Source organism: Malus domestica, chromosome 11, assembly GCF_042453785.1.
Source record: "Malus domestica chromosome 11, GDT2T_hap1".
In the NCBI taxonomy this organism is placed as follows: Eukaryota; Viridiplantae; Streptophyta; class Magnoliopsida; order Rosales; family Rosaceae; genus Malus; species Malus domestica.
Window position 1 is genome coordinate 14,613,902 of NC_091671.1, and position 20,069 is coordinate 14,633,970.

The 20,069-nt window shown below is 36.2% G+C and overlaps 2 protein-coding genes across 4 annotated transcripts; one reads left to right on the forward strand and one right to left on the reverse strand.

The window, feature by feature from the left end:
- Positions 1-10,595: 10,595 nt before the first annotated feature.
- LOC103448000 (splicing factor U2af small subunit B) lies at positions 10,596-14,114 on the forward strand. Of its 3 annotated transcripts, none has more exons than XM_008387237.4 (6): positions 10,596-11,058; positions 11,614-11,700; positions 11,817-11,898; positions 12,036-12,162; positions 12,434-12,865; positions 13,128-14,114. In XM_008387237.4, exons 1-5 carry the CDS (start codon positions 10,822-10,824, stop codon positions 12,831-12,833), a joined length of 933 nt encoding a protein of 310 aa, XP_008385459.1. In that variant the 5' UTR covers positions 10,596-10,821; the 3' UTR covers positions 12,834-12,865; positions 13,128-14,114. The 3 variants fall into 3 exon arrangements, with proteins under 3 accessions (XP_008385459.1, XP_008385458.1, XP_008385457.1); XM_008387236.4 differs by having other exon boundaries at positions 13,683-14,114; XM_008387235.4 differs by having other exon boundaries at positions 13,756-14,114.
- Positions 14,115-15,862: 1,748 nt separating this feature from the next.
- On the reverse strand, positions 15,863-19,405 carry LOC103448002 (histone deacetylase HDT1). The gene is made up of 10 exons (XM_008387238.4): positions 19,288-19,405; positions 18,679-18,749; positions 18,386-18,591; positions 17,749-17,774; positions 17,599-17,637; positions 17,336-17,508; positions 16,881-16,958; positions 16,688-16,772; positions 16,344-16,479; positions 15,863-16,252 (listed from the first exon to the last, which is right to left on the reverse strand). The coding sequence occupies exons 1-10, from the start codon at positions 19,298-19,300 to the stop codon at positions 16,192-16,194; spliced, it is 888 nt and encodes a 295-aa protein (XP_008385460.1). The 5' UTR covers positions 19,301-19,405; the 3' UTR covers positions 15,863-16,191.
- Positions 19,406-20,069: the final 664 nt, after the last annotated feature.

Here is a 20,069-nt window from a genome sequence, read left to right on the forward strand (position 1 = left end):
AACTCACAAATAAAATGATGGCATATATTAATATGCTTGGTTCGGGAATGCTCAACAGGATTCTTAGTAATATTAATAGCACTTTGATTATCACAGAAAATGATCAACTTACCTTGATTAAAGCCAAAATCACACAACATTTACTTCATCCATAGAACTTAAGTACAACAACTCTCAGCTGCGATGTACTCAGCTTCAGCTGTGGAAAGTGATACACAGTTTTGTTTCTTCCTGTGCCATGAAACCATATTGTTTCCAAGATAGAAACACCCAACATATGTACTTTTTCAATCATCAATATTTTCAGCCCAATCTGCATCCGAATAACCTGCAATTTCAATGTTGGAATCAGATGAATAATAAATTCCATATTTAAGAGTACCACTTACATATCTAATGATTCTTTTAATAGCTAGTGAGTGAGATTCTTTTGGACAAGACTGAAATCGTGCACAAACACAACAGAAAACGATATATTAGGTCTACTAGTAGTTAAGTAGAGTAAACTCCCTATCATGCTCCTGTAAAGTATCTAGTCAACATCTTTTCCAGTTAGATCTTTATGAAGCTTGGTGGTGGTGCTCATGAGATTTGTGACTAACTTTGCACAACTTGAACTTTAGATGACAAGCAATAGCCAGCAACAATCTAACGGATTCCAAGCGAGCAACTAGAGCAAATGTTTCATCGAAATCAATGCCTTCAACTTGAGTATATCCTTGAGCAACTAGTCTTGCCTTATTTCTCACAACATTTCCCTTTTTATCTGTCCTGTTTCTGATGATCCATTTTATACCAATAACATTGGTGTTAGTTGGTCTCGGAACAAGATACCAAACATCATTTCTGATGAATTGATTAAGCTCATCTTGCATAGCTAAGATCCATTCATTGTCCACAACAGCCTTTTTGACATTTTTTGGTTCGAGATGAGATACATAGCATAAATAGCTTATTTCTTCTGTAAGTTGAACCTTTTAACTTCAGGTCATTTTTTGAGCATTGGGATCACTAATGATATTTGTAACTTGATGATCTCGTTGAACCTATTTGACTCCTGGACATTGAACTTGTGAACTTGTATTGCTAGTCTCAACGGTTGTGGAAATGTCGTCTTGAATGTCAATGTCACTGTGATCAGTTGTAGAAGCTTCCTTCACGTTAGATAAACTTTGTGGCATTGTAATATCAACACACTCATCAAAAGGTTCATATGTCTTACAATCATCAATAACAACATTTATCGATTCCATGACAATTTTGGTTCAATGATTGTAAACTCTATAAGCCCTAGAATTTAAGGAGTAACCAAGAAAAGTACCGATATCACTACGGGCATCAAACTTTCCCACCAAATCTCTATCCTTGTAGATGTAGCAAATACTACCAAAAGAAGATGACTTACATTTTTTTTCTTACCTTTCCATAGCTCATATGGTGTGGTGTTTGTACTTGGTCTGAGATACATTATATTTAAGGTATAACACGTTGTACTAATAGCTTCAGCCTAGAAATACTTGGCTAGATTTGCAGCATTTAGCATGACTCTTCTCATCTTAATCAGTACTCTATTCTTACATTCAACAGCACCATTTTGTTGTGGTGTTATTGGAGCAAAAAACTCATGAGCAATTCCATTAGTATTGCAAAAATCATGAAAGGGTGCATTTTCAAATTCAGTCCCATGATTTATTTTATGATGAACTACTTTATCATTTTTCTTATTTTGAATCTTAGAACAAATTTTAGAAAATGAATCAAATGCATCAGATTTAGCAGCAAGAAAGTTTACCCAAGCATACCTTGAAAAGTCATCAACTAAAACAAGAATGTATTTCTTACCACCAATGCTTTGAGTTGACTTTGGACCTACTAGATCCATATGCATAAGCTTAAGAATTCTGGCGGTTCCAATGAACTTCGTTGCACTGTGAGATGTCTAGTTTGCTTCCTAATTTGACATCCTCCACACTCCTTCAGGCTTTCCACTTAATGATGGTAGTTCATGAACATAAGACTTCTTTGACAACTTGAGCAAATCTCGATAGTTCACATGTCCTAATCTTTTGTGCCATAACTCCACTTGATCATCCGCTGCCCTGAAACATAAATTCGAATTGTCAATGCTAGTGCAATAACAATTCTCTTTTGATCTTGGTGCACATATAACTTGTTTGCCACTTGGATCACTAACTACGTAATTTTTGGTGTTGAATTTAACTTCTCCAAACTCATCACATAACTTACTAATACTCAAGAGATTAGTAGTTAGTCCATCAACAAGTATAACATCATTTAAAAGATGTAAGCCAACAATCTTGATAGTACATTTACCTAAAATGCAAGCTTTCTTATCATCACCAAAGGTTACAGAACCACTTACCTTCATATCGACGAAAGATTCAAACCAATTTTTATCACCTGTCATATGTCTAAAACAACCACTATTAAAGTACCATTTGTCTTTGAGACATGCACTCAGAGCTGTAAATGAAACCATACAAACAACATTAGTCTCATCTATGTTAGAAGTGATGGCTAAGGAACGTAGTAAGTTCTTCATTGTTCAAGATTGCATTAAAGCTGACAATCTGCTAACTTCTTATACTAACTCTAAAATTTGATTTTGAAGATTTTTTGCAATAAACTTGTTAAACATTTTGACTCTATTTTGACATTTTGGCCTAATATGACCTGTTTCACCACAACCATGACAAACTTGATTAAACCTTTTTGGCACAAAACTAGTCATAACATTATCATGTAAAACAGTTGTATTCATATTTTTAGAAGCAATATCATAAGCAACAATATTAGAGTTAATAATAGGTTTAACAAATTTAGTCACAGAATTAGTTGAAAATGAGGGTTTCAAGCCTATACCTATTTTGTCACCATTTGGCTTACCAATTTCAATCATTCTGTCAAGTTTTTCAGCTCCTATGATCAATCCGTGCAGTTTTTCCTTAGCTCCCTTGAGCTGTTCCTTCAACAAGTCTCTTTCAGCAAGTAAGTTATTGACTTGGGTTCGAAGAGATATTTCAATCCTTTGCCACTCATCCTCATTTTTTCGCACTTTGATCTTGAGTCTATCATTTTGTTTCTTCACTTTGTCAAAGTTAAGATACAAATTGTACCTTTCTCTGGTTTCTTCAATATCTACGTCATCATCATCTGAATTATCAGATTCATCATTGTTTTCAAGGGCAACAAAAGTAATCTCTTCCTCCTCAACCTCGGACATATCTGACTCACTGTCACTCCAAGAATTATAAGATGCTTTCAAGGCTTTCTTCTCCTCTTTTTGTTTGGAGATAGTATTTGCACACTCTTTGGCCTCATGTCCATACCATGAACATGCATAACACTTCCTTCCTTCAAACTTGGGAATGAATCTTTGAGACCCATCTTTTGACGTCTTGTTTATAGAAGATTTTGTACATGAACCACTTCCTTTAGAATTTTGCTTCTTCAGTAGCTTTTGAAAATGACGAGTGATTAAGGCAAGTTGCTTCGGATCAATCTCATTACAATCATCATCTTCTTCTTTTATAACTTTTAATGCTAAATTCTTGTTGGCTTTCTTTACAGGACGTAACTCTGACTCATAGGTTTGTAAGGCTCCACTAAGATCAGCAAGAGAAAGTATCTATATATCTTGCATCTTCAATGGCAGTCTTCTTGGGATAAAGTCTAACAGGCAATGATCTCAGAATCTTTTCTACTACTTCCACTTCTGGTATAACTTTTCTCAAGCTTGCACAACTATTTACTATCCCAATAATTTTTTCATAGAATTCAACATAAGGTTCTTCCTCCCTCATTTCGAGTTTTTCAAATTGTGATATAAGTCTTTGCTGCTTCAACTTTCTTACCTTGTTATTCCCCTCATGAACAATCATAAGGTTATCTCATGCTTCTTTTGACATCTTGCAATTTCTGATATGTGCAAACTGTTCCGTAGATACAGCAGTAAATATGGTATGTATGCCCTTCTGACTATAAACACTCATAACCTTTTCTTCAACAGTCCATTCTATCTTAGGCTTGGGAATTTGAAATTCACTAACCACAAAATCTTTCTCTTCTACACCATCTTTTGTCTCAATCTTCCGTTTCTCAATAGTTCTCTCAGTCTTGGTAGGTGTAGCATATCCTTTCAAAACCATATCCCAAACATCATCTCCTTGTGCCCAGATATAGGCTTGCATCCTACCTTTCCATTCTCCATAGTTTTCACCGTCGAACTGAGGAGGATGCGAAGAAGACCCATAATGCCGTTCCATCCTGGGTAACCCTTAGGATCTCTCTAAAATCTTAGAAACATGCTCTGGTGCCAATTGAAATTATGCCTCAGGTAGAGTAAACAAATAACCGAAATATGATTGGACAAGGATTTCAATCCCAAATCAAACTAATAAAATCTTGTAGCAGAAGTAAATTAACACAAGGATTTTTTTACCCAATGGTACGAGGAAAAAACCCAACCAGGAAAAACCTCTAGAAATCCACTAAGAATGGACTATTACAAGACTCAAGAAGATAAACTCTACACAAGAATCTACCCAATACTTTTGTCTTGCCTTACTTGGTCCTCATGAACAAGCATGCTAGCACATAACTTCCATTGCACATAGCTTCCAATATGGAATATGAAATATGAAGATGCAAACTAGAAATAAAAAGCTTCACAAAGTTGCTTTATCATTCTAATTTTTCATGAACTCACCTTTTCTTCTCTCAATATAAATCTCTCAAATCAGTTTTTGCAGAAGTGAGTAACAAAGGTCTTCAAGCTTTGTTTTTTAATCACGAGAAATCACGTTCCAAAAAGAGTAGGAAAAGTAGAATTGGTTTTAACGCGAAAAAAGAGGAAAATAATTATGTTGATTGATTTTATTATGAATTTCATTCCTAATAAAACTTAATCACAAAAATATAGTTTTCCTAATATGATATGCAAATGCAAATTACCTTGTAGACATAGTCAACCCTTGATCTGCTCAATCTGGATAACTCTTGTGCCCCAAATTAATTTGCCTAAAAACTAGGCCTAAGTCTATGAAACGAGGACACAATTACAAGTCTAGGAAATTATCCAATTCCTAAGTAAATTCACATTTACACATTGCATTTGTTTCTCTTAACTGCCAACGACATGCAAAACTTCTAAATCTTCTACTTGGCTACTTAATCTCCTCCACCAAGTTCCCATCCACACCTCTATTGTCTTCATTCTCCAAAATGCTCTCCACCTCATAAGCAAACATAAGTCCTTCTCTCGCGACAATACATTCGACAGCTCGAGGAGAAAGTAGCTCTGCTTTTCTTACAAACAAGTTGTTTTTCATCATTCCTGCCATTGGTGGTTCCCAAGTAGCATGAGCAGCAACCCCATTTAGCCTATTCACCATCTATAAATTTCTCTCATAGTTGTCGTGCATGCGTAACAATCTCCCACCGATGACGAGTTTTATTTTCGAAAACTATACTATTTCTATCATTCCATCTAAACTTGACATTCGTGTTGTGTTTTTGGTGTATTCGTGACATATTCAATATTTTAATGGGTCATGTCGTATAACACCTGTTAAAGTAAACAAATAATATGACCCGACCCAAAATCGACCCGTTAATGTTATCAGGTAATATGACCCAACCTGTTACCATTTAAAGAAATTATATTTTAAATCAATAAATAATGAAAATGAAAAACATAATTTGACCCCAAAAAATGAAAAATATAATACTAAATTAGTATATGCATACCACATTGTCACATAAATATTACTTCAAAACATAAAAAATATTTGTCTTTCAAGTATTACATAACCCAAAGTAAAAGCCTACTGAAAAAACATTCGTACATTACTACAAAGTACCATGTCCAAGGATATGCAAAACAAAAGGAGTTGCGTTTCAAGGTTGATGATGGAATCACAAGCGTTTATATATACTTTCACATTTTTCATACTTGTACATTAATGATTATGAATTTTATTTATTTTGAACTCCCTTAAAACACTATTCATGAGGGTTTGTATGGTTCTAAAAGTTCAAACAGCGATGTACCCATCATCAAAGCGTAGAGGATACAATCACAAGCATTTGCCTATTTTTTCACATTTTTTGCACTTGTTAATTAATTATTATAATTTTTTAATGTGTTTGGTATTTTTAAATTACTTTATATTTTTACTTTTAATGTGTTTTATAATTTTTTTTTAATCTCCCTCTATGCCTATGGGTGCGTTTGTTACACCGGACTATCTCGGACTGGATTAGCTTCAGGGACTAAGATGGACTGGCTTAGACTAGATTAAGTTGGACTAACTTAGTGAAGCGTTTGGTGCAGTGTCGGACTAAAAAACAGAATAATTAACAAATCTTAATATTATATTATTTACTCTATATATATTAATATTATATTATTTAATTTATATTATTAGTATACTCCATTCTTTCTTTTTTCATAACAATTCTCCATTTTTCTATTCTCTCCCTCCCCATCTTTTTTCTTCGTCCAAAGCAACCCAGTCCCCAGATCATCCCAATCGCCATCCAAACCCAGAAATAGAATCATGGCCTCATTCTGCCATGACGCGTAGAAGCAGTCCAGCAGAAACATGGTGGCGACTAATTCTTCTCCAGGAGTAGATTGGTGGAGTTATGAGTGAATGACCAAAATACCCACAACGAATCAAATGAGGAGAGATCGAATACAAAAGTTGTTTGGCGAAGTGTTGCAAGTCCGTTAGATCTATGTTTAAAAATGATTTTGGGAGAGCAAGATTGGGAGTCGATGAAGCCGAGGAACTAAGCAGAGAAGTGTTGCCTCTCGACAACAAGCTCAACGATAAAGCATCTCGGGGATGGGCGAATCTGAGGTCTTGTGATTGTGGGTTCAGAGCGAAGGGGGAGAGGGTGGTGGCCGTCTGGTGGTGTAAGAGGGAGAGCGGGAACGATGTGGTTAACGTCTCGTGAAACAGAGAGCAGAGAGGGGTCTTAGCTAGTCCCATGGTTTTCGGGGACTCTTGCTAAGAACCTCTAGCGATGCCCTTAGTCTAGGCTAATCTCAGCTAGTCTCATTAACATTAGTCCCGTGCAACAACAAACACAAGACTAGACTAATTGTTAGTCCAGTCCAGTCCAGTGCCACTTAGTGAGGGCAAACAAACGCCCTGTATACTACAAAAATAAATAAATAAACTTAATTTTTTTTATTTATATATAATAATAATACAATAATACATATTTAATATACAATATATACACATACACTATGGCTATTATATTTTATAGTAAGTTTTTTTATTAGTTTAAAAAATTAAAATCATCAAATTAACATTTTTTTAACCTGTTGAAATGGGTTATCCACGTGCCACCATTGTATAAATCTGTTAGGACCCGTTATTAACAAGTTCTTATCGTGTGACTCGATAACGACTCGATTAATTATCATGTCAATCCAAAACTCATTACTTTCATGCAGAGGCGGATCTAATAAGGGACCAAGGTGGTCCAAGGACCACCCAAAAGCTTGGATAAATGGCTGTGAGGACCTTGAAGGACCACCCAAATCTGGGCAGTGGTGGAGAAGAACAACATCTATGGCTGATGTGCGCTGTGCAAAACAGGAAGAGGAAGAAGAAAGCAAATTTTTTTTTAAACTGACTTGGCCAAAACGACGTCGTTTTTAGCCAAGTCATTAATTTTTTTTTTAAAACTCACGTGATGCTCACTCACACTACCACCAATTTATACATTTAATAAAAGTCAAATCATTTAAAATATTATAAATGCCCATTCATTAGTCAGATTGCTTTCTTATTCACACTACCAATTTTTATATACCTAATTGTCTGCCTCTCACGCTTCCCAAGCCAGCCAAAAGCCATCACCCATCAGCAAACCTCCTGTTCGGCTATTCCTCACACTTCCCAAGTCAGCCGAAGGCCATCACCCATCAGCATCAACTTTAAAATTTCTGTAAGTTTTCTAATTTAGTGTTAGTTCTTACTTTTTAGTGTTAGTTGATACAGATTTTTTAGGATTTTTAGTTTTAGTTTTTTATTTTTATTTTTTAAAACATCACTAATTAAAAACAAAGGGGCCGAACAGACTACAGTTGATGCTTTAGAGTTTTTCATATCTATTTTAGGATTTTTTCTTAGGATTGTTGAACAACATCAACCTTATTTATTGTTAATTTCTTAGGATTTTTTCATATCTATTTTAATGTTAGTTCATACATATTTATTGTTGATTCGTTAGAATTCTGATGTTACTTGGATTGTGTTATAGGTTTTTTTTTTTGTTGAAGATTGTGTTACAATGTTAGTTCATATATATTTTTTAGTTTTATCAATTGATATAGATTTTTTTTATTAATTGATATGTGTAGAAATTAGAAGTATGGAACGATATTACAAGCAAAAATCATTATTGATTAGTTCGGACAATCATATTCCAAATAGTTACCTTCAAACTTGGATAGTTCCAATCCTATTCCGAATAGTTCCCCAACTTCTGCTCCAATTCCAAATTGTTCTGATCCAATTGGGGGTAGTTCCACTCCACAACAAAATAGTTAAAAGTTGATTTGGATAATCTTGAGAGAGACCCCGGAAAGAGAATTCCAATGAAGGACTATCCTCCAAATATTTGAGATGAGGTCCGAAGAGCATACATATTAATGGAGCCTTTTAGAGCTAAATATCATGATTTTCCATTCACTTTGCATTCGAATAAGAGGCAACGATTCGTTGGTAATTGGTTGAAAGAATTTCATTGGTTGGAATATAGTATATCTAAAGATGCTGCATTTTGCTTTTATTGCTATTTATTCAAAGTCAATTTTGAACAATCAGGCAGTGACGTCTTTACTGAGGTAGGCTTTCAAAATGGGAAAGTCATTGAAAGGTTTGTAGGAGTTCAACATGTTCCCGACACTACTTCAAACACACTAAAATAGTCTATTGATGCGTTCATTAATTTCAATGAGTTGAGCTTCTCCAATTTACGAGGGCAAGGTTATGATGGTGCTAGTAATATGAAAGGTGAGTTCAATGGACTCAAAACAAAGATTTTGAATGAACAACCTTGTGTATTCTATGTTCATTGCTTTGCTCATCAACTCCAATTAGCTTTTGTTGCCGTAGCAAAGGATAATGTTGATGTTAATACATTTTTCCTATTGGCTAATAATGTGGTAAATAATATTGGAGCTTCATGTAAGCGTCGTGATGCACTTAGAGAGATGCAACAAAAAGAACTTATGAAAGCTCTTGAAAATAATTCTCTTATGACGGGATGAAGCTTAAATCAAGAAACTAGTCTCAAATGTGCCAAAGCTACAAGATGGAATTCACATTATGGTACTTTGATTAGTTTGATTTCTATGTACTCGTCTGTGGTCAATGTGCTTGAAATGATTGTTGATGATAATACCAATGATTGTTGATGATAATACCAATGATAGTGTGGCCGAAGCAAATAGGTTATTGAGAGACATACAATCTTTTGAGTTTGTGTTTCTCCTATTTTTGATGAAATCTATATTGGGAATCACGAATGATTTATCACAAACATTACAAAAGAATGATCAAGAGATTGTGAATGCAATGGCTTTAGTCAACACATGTAAAGAACAACTACTCTACATGAGGAATGATGAGGGGTTTGATCTTTTGGTTGATAAAGTATCGTTAGTTTGTGTCCAACATCATATGGAGATTATTAACATAGATGAGACATATGTAGCTCAAGGGAGGTCGCGCCGTAATACCCACAAAAAGACCAACCGTCATCGTTACAAAGTTGAGCTCTTTTTTGTTGTCATTGATTCCCAACTTACAGAGTTAAACGATCACTTCAATGAGACAAGTACTGAATTGCTCATATGTTTGGCTACTTTGAGTCCAAATGATTCTTTTATAGCTTTTGACAAAGAAAAGTTACTTCGCCTTGCTCAATTGTACACTCAAGATTTTACTAAGTAAGACCTGTCGGCACTTGAAGATCAACTCGATATTTATATTCACTCTATGCGTTCGAGAAGTGACTTTTCTCAATTGCAAAGCATTAGTGATCTTGCTAAGAAAATGGTGGAAAAAGGGTTGCATCAAGTATTTCAATATGTGTATTTACTTATTGAATTGGCTTTGGTTTTACCGGTTGCAACTGCTTCAGTGGAGAGAGCATTTTCTGCCATGAATATCATTAAGAGTCCACTCCGCAACAGAATAGGGGATCAATGGTTAAATGATAGCTTAGTTGTTTACATTGAGAAAGATGTTTTTTCTTGTATTGACAATGAAACTATCATGACACGATTTCAAAGCATGAAATCCCTTTGTGGACAAATTTAGGATTTCTAGCTTGTTTAGCATAAAGATTATGAATGAAAAGTTGTAGTTTGCCATTTATTTGTTCACCGCTATTTTCGTCTATTTTTTTTGGAGCTTTTATATTGAGACCACCCTATGTTAAAATCCTGAATCCACCACTGCTTTCATGTCATTTATGTGTCGTTTTAACATGTCGCGTAAGAAATTATCCGATTCAATTTCATCGTATATCGGCGTGTAATTGATGAGCGGCCACATAACATAATGCAAACCCTCACGTGATCCCAATTTCACATAAACACGTCCAACGTCGGAACGAACCCTCTAGAAGAACCAGAACCACAATTGCAAACAACCACTTCCTGTCTCCCCTTTCCTCAAGATTTATAGCCCACCCTCCGCCTCCGGCCACCGTCTCAAGCTTCCTCCCTCCGCCCATTAATTGACAACTACAGCAGAATCGAAGACAGCCATGGCGGAGCACTTGGCTTCGATATTCGGGACGGAGAAGGACCGAGTGAACTGCCCTTTCTACTTCAAAATTGGGGCTTGCAGGCACGGCGACCGCTGCTCCAGACTCCACACCAAGCCCAGCGTCAGCCCCACGCTCCTGCTCTCCAACATGTACCAGCGGCCCGATATGATCACCCCCGGCGTCGACGCCCAGGGCCAGCCCATCGACCCCCGCCAGATGCAAAGGCACTTCGAGGTCTCCCTCAACCTTCTTTTTCTTGTTCTTTGTATTGAAAATTGAAAACCCTTTTGCCGGATTTGCTTTAATGTAATGTTGTTTTGTGCAATTAAACCCATGATTCAACGGAAACTGAATTGAATTTGTGCTGTTTTTATTTGATTTGATTTATCGTTTAATTATGTGCTGCTTCTCTGAATTAGGGTTTTTTGTTATCCATATTAGAGTCTCTGCAATTGCCCCATTTGTGAATTTATCTGAATTGCTGTGATTAAACATTGAATCGTTAATACTATTCAACAAACAGTCCGAAACGAAATTGAAAGATTTTATCTGTTGCTAGTATTTTTAGTTGGAGAGGAGAGAAAGTAGAGTTGAATAAAATTACGAAATCGGTTGTAGGGTGCGTTCGGTACAAAATAAACTTTTGTATGATCTTTTGTTACCTTAAACCCCCGAATGCTTAATACACAGCTGTGAAATAGTTGGAAACTTTTAGAGGTTGTGCAAATCCATTTGTATTCTGTATGTGATACGCCCGACAATTAAAATTTTGATGTATGGGAACTGCAGGAGTTTTATGAGGATCTATATCAGGAGTTGAGTAAGTATGGCGACATTGAAAGTCTGAATGTCTGTGACAACCTAGCCGACCACATGGTATGTTATATTGAACGGAGAGTTAAGCTCTTGTTCAGTTTTCCTCTTTTATTTTTTGTTTCAACAGAAAGATTATTGATATTTGGTTCTGCCGGGAAATTTATCAATTTGGGCAGGTGGGCAATGTGTACGTTCAGTTTAGGGAGGAAGATCACGCTGCAAATGCACTTCGGAACCTGAGTGGAAGATTTTATGCTGGTTAGTGTTTCTCTGTATCTTTCATCTTTGGATTTTGGTCTCAAGGTTTCTACTAGGTATGGTTTATATCTCTATTTAGGCCTAAATTATATGGTTATTATATGCTGAACTTCTGTCCCATTGTAAATCATTTGCAGGTCGTCCTATCATTGTTGACTATTCACCAGTGACAAACTTCCGTGAAGCCACCTGCAGGCAATATGAGGAGAATACATGCAACCGTGGTGGATACTGCAATTTTATGCACCTGAAAAGGATTGGCAGGTAAGCTTTACTTGATGATCTTTTCTTATTACAGAATAAAGGGTCGTACCCAGTGCACAAGGCTCCCGCTTTACGAAGGCCAGGGAGAGGTGAATGTCGGCTAGCCTTACCCCCATTTATGGAGAGGCTGCTCCCAAGTCTCGAACCCGAGACCTACCGCTCATGGGCGAAGGCACTTGCCATCGCACCAAGTGCGACCTCTTTTTTCTTATTACAGAATGTACTGATAAATTAAATTTACTCATACTTTGTTATAAACTTACAATGTCAGGGAATTGAGGCGTGAATTATTTGGAAGCTATCGGAGAAGGCACAGCCACAGTCGAAGTAGGAGTCGCAGCCCTTACAGGCATCGTAGTTACGAAGAGCGCTCTCATGGGAGCCGTGCTCTTAGCAGAAGGTATGATGATGATGATCGTTATCCTGAAAGCTGGAGCCGGAGGAACAAGACTCTAAGCCCTGGTCGAAAGAGAGGACGCAGTAGAAGTAGAAGCCCTGGAAGAAGAAGAAACCACAGTCCAGTTAGAGAAGGAAGTGAGGAGAGACGGGCCAAAATTGAGCAGTGGAATAGGGAAAAAGAACAGAATGAAAATGCTAGTAGGGTCAACACTGACAGAAGCGACAATGATGGGCATGCACATATGGAAAATCAGTACAATGGCCATGAGTAAGAGCAGCAATAGCAACTTCCAGAGAAATGAGGGTATGACTACTGATATTATAAAGCTTTTGTCTGGTTTTGCCTCACTCTCTCTCTCTCTGTAAATATACATATATGTAGATGCACACACACATATAGAGATACGCTCTCTCCCTCTCTCTCCCTCCCTCTCTCTCTCTCATGCGTACACACATGCATACGTATCAACATATATTATGCGTGCTCAATCACAAAAGAAATTTATGTTTCAACAGCAAGCATTCGTTCAATAAATATAGCTTACGGCACATTTTCCAATGTGCAGGTGGTGTGCAGGTTCACACTAGTGATATGGAATTGATATGACTGCATTTTTTTTAATCTAATTCATATGTATGACTGCGTGCTTCCTGCATGATATACCTGAATATATTTTTTTCCCCTACTGCCCAATAACAACAAAGCCTTATCTCTTCAGCCGTAAGAATGCTAGGACGCAATTTGAACTGGATATTTGAAACAAACAAAAAAAAAAAAAAAAAACTTTTAGTTCTTAGCTCCCGAACAAAGAACTTCTGTCTGGGCAGTAGGGGCTGATCTAACTTAGTTTAATCAAATTGGCATTTTTTTTTTATTTCCATGTAAACCAATCCCTAGTTGATATATTACAGACGTGTGAAATTTGTTTGCTTGTATTCATGCATTCACAATTTACAGTCAGGTTCTGTGACAACCACAAATCAAGAGTAGTGAAAGATCGAATGTCATGGTTCTGTCTTGGGTTTTGTTTTCTTCTCCCTTTGTAGCTTTATTTATTTTTCTGTTTCAGTTTACGGAATAAAAAAAAGTCATGATCTTACATTCTTGACAAGTTTTGCAGGTTCAGGTTCCCCTGCTTCTATGGTCCGAGCCTTTTTCTTTTCATTGCAGCTTACCATGGAATTTGTGTACAGGTTTGCTGGTGCAGTGTTTCAGGATTCAGGAGAATGTCATTATTCGATGTTTCAGGTTTCGATTCAGGAGTATGAAAGTATCTTCGTGTTCCATTGCTCGAACGAATGTTGCAGGTTATTACTGTTGGTAGTAGTAGTAGTAGCCTAAAGTAGTAGTCTAATTGTGTTGCAGGTTGAGTGTGGCAAACAAAATCTCTCATGTTGTTGAACAAGTTGGTTTACATTTCGGAATGTTCAAGGATTATCATTTGATGTTTTTAGTTGGCATGATCATATGATGTTGTCTCTGTTTTAATGATAGACTATCCTTCTCCAACATTACGTCTCTTTTCATATATATATTGGTGAATTTTAAAGCATTAAGTTTTTGTCATGTATGATGCTATCTACACCTCATTTTACGTTTCACGCTTCTTTTAATTTTTTACTGTCAGATTTAATGAATTGAAGATGATCAGAGGACAAGAATTAACATGGAGAAAGGTTAAAATTGTATATATTAGCTACCATGGTGGATGGAGGACCCTATTAATCCGAGGGCTTAAGGGTGCATTTTGTGTCATTTTATCTAAGGGTGAACAAACCAAGACCAAGACCATCGTAATCTTACCTGGTTAAGATTTATGCAGGCAACCAATCACATTTTTTCCCTCATTTTTTTGTCTTTTAATAAGAAATCTTAATCCCATCAGCTAAATTGAATCCCCAATTTGCTTGCTAAAAGAGGTTAGTATGGGGATTCTGAGGTCCATGGATAGATCAACGGACGTCCAATTTTGTTATGCAGCTACTGTCACAGTAAAACCCTCTAGTAATACTCTATAAAGTAATGACCCAAGTAATAGAATAATTTCGATTTTAACTTGAGACCAGTTATATATGGAAATAAACTCCACTTTGAGTTATAACATTTCTTGGTTCCATATCAAAGAAATGCACATTCAAACAGTAATACTTGTCAATGATACAAAAAATATGCAATATCACTCATAAAATAATTTCGGTCCTAACCAATTCTGTATAGAAATAAACTCCATATTAAAGAAACACACTTTCATATGGTAATATTTGTCAATGATACAAAAATTTGCAATGTCACATATATAAGTTTAAGATGAACTAAAATACTTATCTAAAATAGCGACAATGTTTTAGTTTTTAGAGGATATCGCATTTTGAGACTGTGAGTGCGTAATACCTCTTCAACATAGACACCATCTTGTTGAACCCAAAATGTTTCTAACAACTCAAGCATGTTTATAACTTCCTGGCAAGAAACTTTTAGTATTTCCGTATATGAATACTATTTGGGAAATACAACTTTTAGTATTTTAATACGACATATGAATACCATTTGGGAAACACAACAATCATTAAAGAAAATAAGTCAACAAATAATATTTTTTTAACCATAGCTTTATTAAGTACTAACCTCTTTAAAGTTAAAGTGGTTAGTCCCAACATTATGACTTTATAGAGATTTTACTGTACTTAAGAATGTTTCAAATGGTTAAGACCAATTCGAAATCATTCCTAAATCCTAGTAATTAGGTAATTATCCTTATTTAATGATTGCATTTGCTACGTGGGAAAGGATTCAAAGGGATTAAAGTATATTCATTTCCGCTATAAATGTAAAGTCCACATCCCTCTTACATTCACCAAATTTTTAGAGTACATTATATTCCATACCATTTAATCCTCGCAATCTTTTTCTACACTTGTATACGACGAACAAAGAAAGTAAGCAGTTGGAAAAGGTAGCTAGCATTTCTTACTCTAAAGCCCCCTCAATTCGTGCACTTTATGCTTAATAATCCGGATAAAATTCTCTTTTTATGCATCTCTCTATTAAGTATAAACTTCGGATATACGGAGACAAACGGCACCCACAAGTGTGTTGATATTAGGGTGTTCATTACCAAGAACCCATTTCACCAACCAGACCGGCACGTTAATGAAAGATCCGGCCGCCATACTTGGCAAGTTGCGGTGTTCCGGCTAACCATACTCTACACCAGTCTTGATTATGTTAGGCTTAGATTGAAGCTGTGAGATTATATTATGGTAAAATATCAATTTGTCAAACTCTAATAAGAATAATATATAAGATTTAAACCGATATTTAGATAAGAAAAATGATATCCAAACACTTTTCGCCAACCAACCACTCTCTAATTGTCAAACTGAATAAATCAAACAAAAAACAAACATCACGAGTCACGAGTGTGCAGTGAGATTAGGAGATTCAAAACATATTACACCTAACTTCAGATTCATGAGCAATATCCAATACAAAGGGACCAAAAACCATGAGGACACGACGACGATCTCAAAAACCACGAGGACAACCACTACGCCCAACCCTCTGTAATCTCAATTATCAAAAATATTATATATCATAGACATGTCACGCTTCCGTACATCCCTCTCGTTCTACTTAGCGCCGTGCTTGGCCTTCTTGTGAGACGAAAGAGCACCATCCGAGTTAAATGACCTGCAAACAGCAAAACACCACATGAAAACCAGCAACAAAATACGATAGACACCTGATAGTAAAGAAAAAAACAGTTTTCATTTCAACATACTTGTTGCATGGCTTGCAAGAGTGATCGCCGCCAGCAGACTTGGGTGTTTGTGGCTTGGACTTGTCAGAGGTAGCAGGAGTCTTTCCTCCCTTCTTTGCAGGGTGTGGTGTAGCAGTGTGGGCACCCTTCTTTCCATCTGTAACAGAAGCAACCAATTGCGCTAAGTAAATGAGATAATTTTATAGAATTACGAATTAATTTTGCATGTTGAGTTTCCCCAATCGTTATACATTTACATCACATGTTGACATGCAAGATAAATTCCTAAAGCTAGAAAACAGGAAGAATCATTCGCAGAAATATTATACTAAATAATGCTTTTCTGTGTGAGAGAGGAAAAGTACCAGTCTTCTGTGGAGTAACTTGCTTTGCCTTCTTAGCAGAGACAGGAGTTTTTGGAGTAGATTCATTGGGCCTTTTCTTGGAGTTCTAGATAAATTATCAAATTATGAACAATTAGAACTCGCATAGATAGCAAGTTAAAAATCCGGAAGCCAAAAGCAAACAAACGGGAACCAAATGAATTCATTTGATTACCTTCTTAGGAGTTGGGGTCTCCTCTTCTTCCTCACTGTCATCATCATCTTCATCACTGCTATCAGCTCCAAGCATGTCCTACAATAGGAAACGCAAATTTTGAAAGTTATTTATTAGATACAAGCAAGAAACTGGTAATCTTAAAGCTAAATCCAAAGCTAATGTTTGACCAAAGAACCTCCAACAACAAACAAGTTGAAACACAGCCCACGAACAAATTTTCAGAACTAAAGAGGAAAAAAATAAAGCTCAAACTAATTTTAGACATTGGCTAAAACCACAGCAGTTAAAATAAGTTAACTTGTGGATGAAACAAAAAGGCCAAGGGGATGTCAAAAGACATCGTCAGTGTGCAAAAAGTTCATAATCTGTATACTTTTTGGGACAATTCAGAACAAATTTCAATTATAATTATTAAAAGAACAGCCATATTCTTATGAAACCCTTTTGGTTACCTCATCAGAACTTCTATCGTCATCATCATCATCAGAATCACCAATATCATCTGAGTCATCAGAATCATCCTCATCCTTAATTGGCTCTACAATATTAACCTTCTGCTTTCCAGAAGATTCTGGTTTGACAGCATTAGTCTTGGGTGGAGCTGGCTTTGCTGCAACAACTTTACCTGTGCACAATCCAAAAACTGGTAAGAATGAATTCAACTTACAACATATTCCTGCAGGAAAATTAAGAGAAGTCCAAGTGCAGCATTTACCATTGTCGGTAAAATTCAGTGGGAGATCCTCTTCTGAATCTGTGAATAATACATACATGGAAAATTGTAACCATATGAGCTATGGTTGAATAATAAATTCATGATAAACAGAAAACAGAAAACAGAAAGGTAAAATATGATAGAACTTACCAGATTGGTCCTCCTCATCCGATTCAGTGGCAGCAGAACAGAGCAAGTAGTCAAGGAAGCAATGGAGAAAAACTAAGTATTGCAATATTAATCAACACTAAATTACAAAATCAGCATTATATTAGTTTTCATGCAATTTAAAACCCCAGTTCACAAAAACTTGTTTTCCTCAAAAGATAACTAGCAGGGAAGAAAAAACATAATAATGAACTTGTACATTTTTCATCCCAAAAGCAATAGGTACAACTGCCGAAAGTTTTGAATACCTCTCTACCAACAGTCAACACAAAAACATGATAAAATTACAATAAACTTAATTTTGAAAAAACAATGTAACAATATGGTACTATAAACCAATTAACTTGTTCCCAATTTTAGGGTGCTCAACCCAACCCGGTCCAACAATACTACACCCTGCTGAGGTACGAAAAAAATCAAAGACCCAACTAAAGGTTATCCTAAGAGGGTAACCAACAACAGAAAAAAAAATTAGCAGTAGAGAAACAAACAACTGAACACAGCATTTAAAATGAGACTCCATCTTATCTTAACAAGTTTAAGGCACTTAGAAAGTAAGTGTAAATATCATATGATCCAACAATCAAGTCAGCATAAACACAAACGATTAAAAGGATATTCTGCGAGGCAAGTTTGATAACCACAGAAGTGGACACTCCCACTTTTCAAGTTGTGCGAGAGCTCGAACTCTTTGTCAAAGACCAAGTCAAAGGGAATCTGAGGAATTTTATCAGATGAGAGATTTGCCAAAACAAGCTTCTGGTTCCCAACCTTGACATGGATAACACACTGATCACCTCCCTTTTTCAACTCGCCCAGAGTTGCCTAGAGAACAAGAAACTATTAATAAACTCGCGAAGGCATGCCATGTACCGTGATTACAAAGAAAAATTAGTACAAAAATCGATTAACCTGTGACAAGTGGATAACAGAGCTTTCCTCTGGCACTACTTTTAGAGGCTCTCCAGCCTTCACTTCAACACCTAAACCAATGAAAACGGGATCGTTATTCAGAGTACAACAATAATTAAGAGCATGACATCTGCAAACCCAAAATATCCAGACAAATTTCATTGCAGACCCATAAAAAGCAGAATAACCTCCATTGTCCTTTTAAATCCATATTTTTTCTACAAAACCCGGGAAAGGAAACCGTGCAGACTGCCGTTTTAAGAGACCGTAAACCCGAAATACTGGTTGAAAATCATCAACTCAAAAACTAACAAAATGATTACACCGATTTCTAAACAGAAACAACACAAACAACTTCAGACCCATACAAGGAACACAAACATTTTAGCAACAACAACAGTCTCCAGCGTGCAGAAGCACATCCAAAATTTTATTGGTACCGAAAAGCGTATCAATAAAAAACAACCAGTAAACAAAAAAAATACAAAATATCAAACACAGAAAGCATATTTTCTCAGAACAGAAGCGCAAATCATAACAGCAGGTAACCCTAGACACCGAAATCACGCGAAACGAAGACTAAAAGAGATGTAGGAAGAGTCGGCTCACCCCAAAACTCCATTGAAGACCTGAGAGAGAGTGAGAGAAAAGGGGGCTAGGGTTTTGGGTTAGGGTTTTTGAGAGAGCGCGATTGAAGAGGCGAAAGATGGAGGGTTTAAGGGGCCTTTTATAAAGGAATTGCCGCTAGGTTTTTTGAAGACTTCTTCTCATCGAAGTTTGGGCCTAGGCTTTGGTTTAAAGCGGGCCGAAGCCCAAATCAGAAGGAGTAATTAAATAAAATCTAATCACGGAGTTGCAGGATTTGAAAAGGATCTTATGTGGCTCTAATAGGAAATTAATCCGAATTATGTTACAAAGATGCGCATTAACGAAGGGATCCCCGATCCGATCACTCAACTAAATTTCAAATGTATATCACTAATATTTTTAAATGATTTCAAATCTCATATTTTTTTGTTTCTTTATGTAATTGTGATTTAGTTTTCTTCATCATTCATGGCAAAGAAAACAACTTGTCTCATACTTGATCCGCAGTCGTTTGGTTTTTCGAACAATGTTTCATTTTATTTAAATATTGGGAGATAAAGCGAACTTGAGTGCATTTGAGGAAATTTCCGAAAATCTCTAATGTAACTCATTAATATGCATTGAGAACAAAAGTAATTAATAAGTTCAAAGTGCAAGCCTTTTTAGTTAGCATCTTTAGTAGATTGTCTTCAATATGTGTCTATAATCGTTCGTCTTCATTTTCATTTAGTCCTTAGTTATAAGTCTCGTCTCTGATTACTTAGTTAACACAACTTGATGATAATATCTCGTGGACTGCATGA